This window comes from Crocuta crocuta, unplaced genomic scaffold (genome assembly GCF_008692635.1).
Source record: "Crocuta crocuta isolate KB4526 unplaced genomic scaffold, BGI_CrCroc_1.0 scaffold99, whole genome shotgun sequence".
In the NCBI taxonomy this organism is placed as follows: Eukaryota; Metazoa; Chordata; class Mammalia; order Carnivora; family Hyaenidae; genus Crocuta; species Crocuta crocuta.
In genome coordinates, this window is record NW_027551560.1 from 7,341,922 (window position 1) to 7,342,464 (window position 543).

The window sequence follows — 543 nt, forward strand, 5'->3', positions numbered from 1 at the left end:
ATCGATGCAGGAGAGTTTCGGCTGCGTCGTGGCCAACCGCTTCCACCAGCTGCTGGACGACGAGTCGGACCCGTTCGACATCCTGCGCGAGGCCGAGCACCGACGCCAGCAGCAGCTGCAGCGCAAGAGGCGCGATGAGGCGGCGGCGGCGGCCGGGGCAGGCAACCGCGGCGGCAGGAGTCCGGCCGGGGCCTCGGGCCATAGACCTGGCGCGGGCGGCGCCCGGAGGGAGTCCCAGAAGGAACGCAAGAGCCTCCCGGCCCCTGGCGCGCAGCAGCCGGACAGCCCCGGGGGCGGCCCGCTACCACCCGGTACGTGCGCCCTGCCCAGCACCTGGGCACCTCCGGGTAGGCGCAGTGGGCGGGAAGGGAAGGAGAATGGGGTCATGGAGGTCACCCCTCCTTGGCCGCCCCTCGACCCCCACTGTGCGACTGGGATCAGAGGATCCTGATCCAGAAAGGGAAGGGGCTCCTGGGAAGGCTTGGGTTAAGTTGAGGGGTCCTTGTGGCGGCAGAAGGTAGGAAAAGAGACCGGGAAGGGGTG

At 70.2% G+C, this 543-nt stretch overlaps 1 protein-coding gene across 1 annotated transcript in view; it reads left to right on the forward strand.

Moving 5' to 3' along the window:
• Positions 1-4: 4 nt before the first annotated feature.
• Positions 5-543, forward strand: part of HABP4 (hyaluronan binding protein 4) — a 40,714-nt gene continuing 40,175 nt past the window's right edge. The window contains exon 1 of the mRNA XM_077749535.1: positions 5-311. Within this exon, the coding sequence (XP_077605661.1) occupies positions 5-311 (307 nt within the window). The remainder of the gene's footprint in view (positions 312-543) is intronic.